The sequence below is a fragment of the Austrofundulus limnaeus genome, unplaced genomic scaffold, assembly GCF_001266775.1.
Source record: "Austrofundulus limnaeus strain Quisiro unplaced genomic scaffold, Austrofundulus_limnaeus-1.0 Scaffold716, whole genome shotgun sequence".
Taxonomy (NCBI): Eukaryota; Metazoa; Chordata; class Actinopteri; order Cyprinodontiformes; family Rivulidae; genus Austrofundulus; species Austrofundulus limnaeus.
Genome location: NW_013953118.1, coordinates 108,975 through 110,805, shown reverse-complemented (window position 1 = coordinate 110,805; position 1,831 = coordinate 108,975). Strand labels below are relative to the sequence as shown.

General features: G+C 39.0%; 1 protein-coding gene across 1 annotated transcript in view; it reads left to right on the top strand.

Moving 5' to 3' along the window:
* The window catches only part of LOC106532074 (phosphorylase kinase, alpha 2 (liver)), a gene marked incomplete at its 3' end in the record, with an annotated part of 27,321 nt that extends 26,528 nt beyond the window's left edge, over positions 1-793 (top strand). The window contains 1 exon segment of the mRNA XM_014028062.1: positions 402-793. Coding sequence (XP_013883516.1) covers positions 402-575 — 174 coding nt within the window.
* Positions 794-1,831: the final 1,038 nt, after the last annotated feature.

The following is a 1,831-nucleotide window of genomic DNA, read 5'->3' as shown; positions in this document are numbered from 1 at the left end:
AAGCTAAATGTAACAAAGCCATAGCTAAAAGCTAAATGTAGCAAAGCCATAGCTAAAAGCTAAATGTAACGAAGCCTTGGCTAAAAGGTAAAATGAACAAAATAGTAGCTAAAAGTTCAAAGCAGCAAAATTAGCTAAAATTAGCCAAACGAGAGAGAAAAATACATTAGCAAGACAGTAGCTAAACACTGAAAGTAGCCAAAGATAAAACTGTAGCTGAAGTTCAGTAAAACCTTCCTCCCATTAAGAATCAGGGAGTGACAGACACATGGCGTGTGGTTTCCATGGTTACCAGAGGGAGCCTCTGGCAGCAGCTTTAGCTTTTGCTTCTCTTTTTAAGCTTTTTGTTGTTTTCTAGGTTTAGTTTGTTAAAAAGTGTTTTAATGTGACCCCGCCTCCAGAAGTCCCTGAGCGCCGGGGATTACGTCCTGGAGAAGGACCCGGCCACGGGGATCTGCACCTTCTTCTACGACAGCGCCCCGAGCGGCAGCTTCGGCACCATGACCTACCTGTCGAAGGCCGTGACCACGTCGGTGCAGGACTTCCTGCCCGGCTCCAGCTGCCTGATGCAGTGAAGCATCAATCAAGCCGCACTTCCTGCTCGTTAGCGTGATTAATAATTATTTTATTATCTGTCCTCCGACTGCCGTTTGAATATATATTAACTGAAGTTTGACTCTATTTAAATTAAATTAGTTGTTCCGCCGTGTGCGTCTAAAAACACTTTTATAAAAAGTTTGGTTTATTTAAAGTTTTATCATTTAAAATGTGACAGTCAGCAAATATTATATACNGATCACGCCCACGGAGGTCGGATTTTCTTTGGACTTGCTGAGCTTTGAGCAAAGCTAAGTAACAAGAATTTCTCCTCTTTGCAAAGTGACGGTCAAAAAAGCTCATTCGCTTCTGTTGTCATTGATTTAATGTTCGGCCGGGTTTTGCTGTGTTTCTCTGAGTTCCTAGGTTAAAAAACCCGGACACCTCCTCATCACGCTTTGCTGTGAACTAAATATATTCCAGATTATTCTCAGATTATCCTCCAGGCTCATTGTTGAACTGAAACTGTAAGATCTGTGGATGGTTAGTGTCACATAAACAGATTATAATCCTCCATCCTGACTTGAACGTGAACCAAACTGAAACAAATGAACTGATTTCTTGTCTGAAAACATCCAGTTTGTCGTCTGACTCTAATAAATCATCGTGTGTTTTCACAGCTTAATGTTCTGCTTTTGTGTTTTAGTTTCTACAACAAAACAACCCACCAGGTGTCATGAGTTTGACCTCAGGACAGCAGGAGGGTCAAACTGATGACACAAACAGTGTTTGATGTTTGGCTTCTTTTTCTGTACAAAGAGTCAGAAATTTCATTTTTATTTTAAAATTCTGACTTTTTCAAATCAGAAAAATACCTGACTTCTGATTTTTTTTTTTCAGGATTTGAAAAAAGTTAAAATCTTAGATTAAAGTCAGAATCCTGACTTTATACTATGGTTTGAGTCCATTAATTCGAAGTTTGACTAAATTCTTTAATCTACGGTTTGACTGAGTCCATTAATCCCAAATTTGACAGAGTTCTTTAATACAAGGTTTGACTGAGTTATTTAATCCCAGGTTTGACTGAGTTCGTTAATCTGAGGTTTGAGTTCTTTAATCTTGAGGTTTGACTGAGTTTGTTAATCCCTGGTTTGACTGAGTTTGTTAATCCCTGGTTTGACTGAGTTTGTTAATCCCTGGTTTGACTGTTTGTTAATACAAGGTTTGACTGAGTTTGTTAATCCCTGGTTTGACTGAGTTTGTTAATCCCTGGTTTGACTGAGTTTGTTAATAC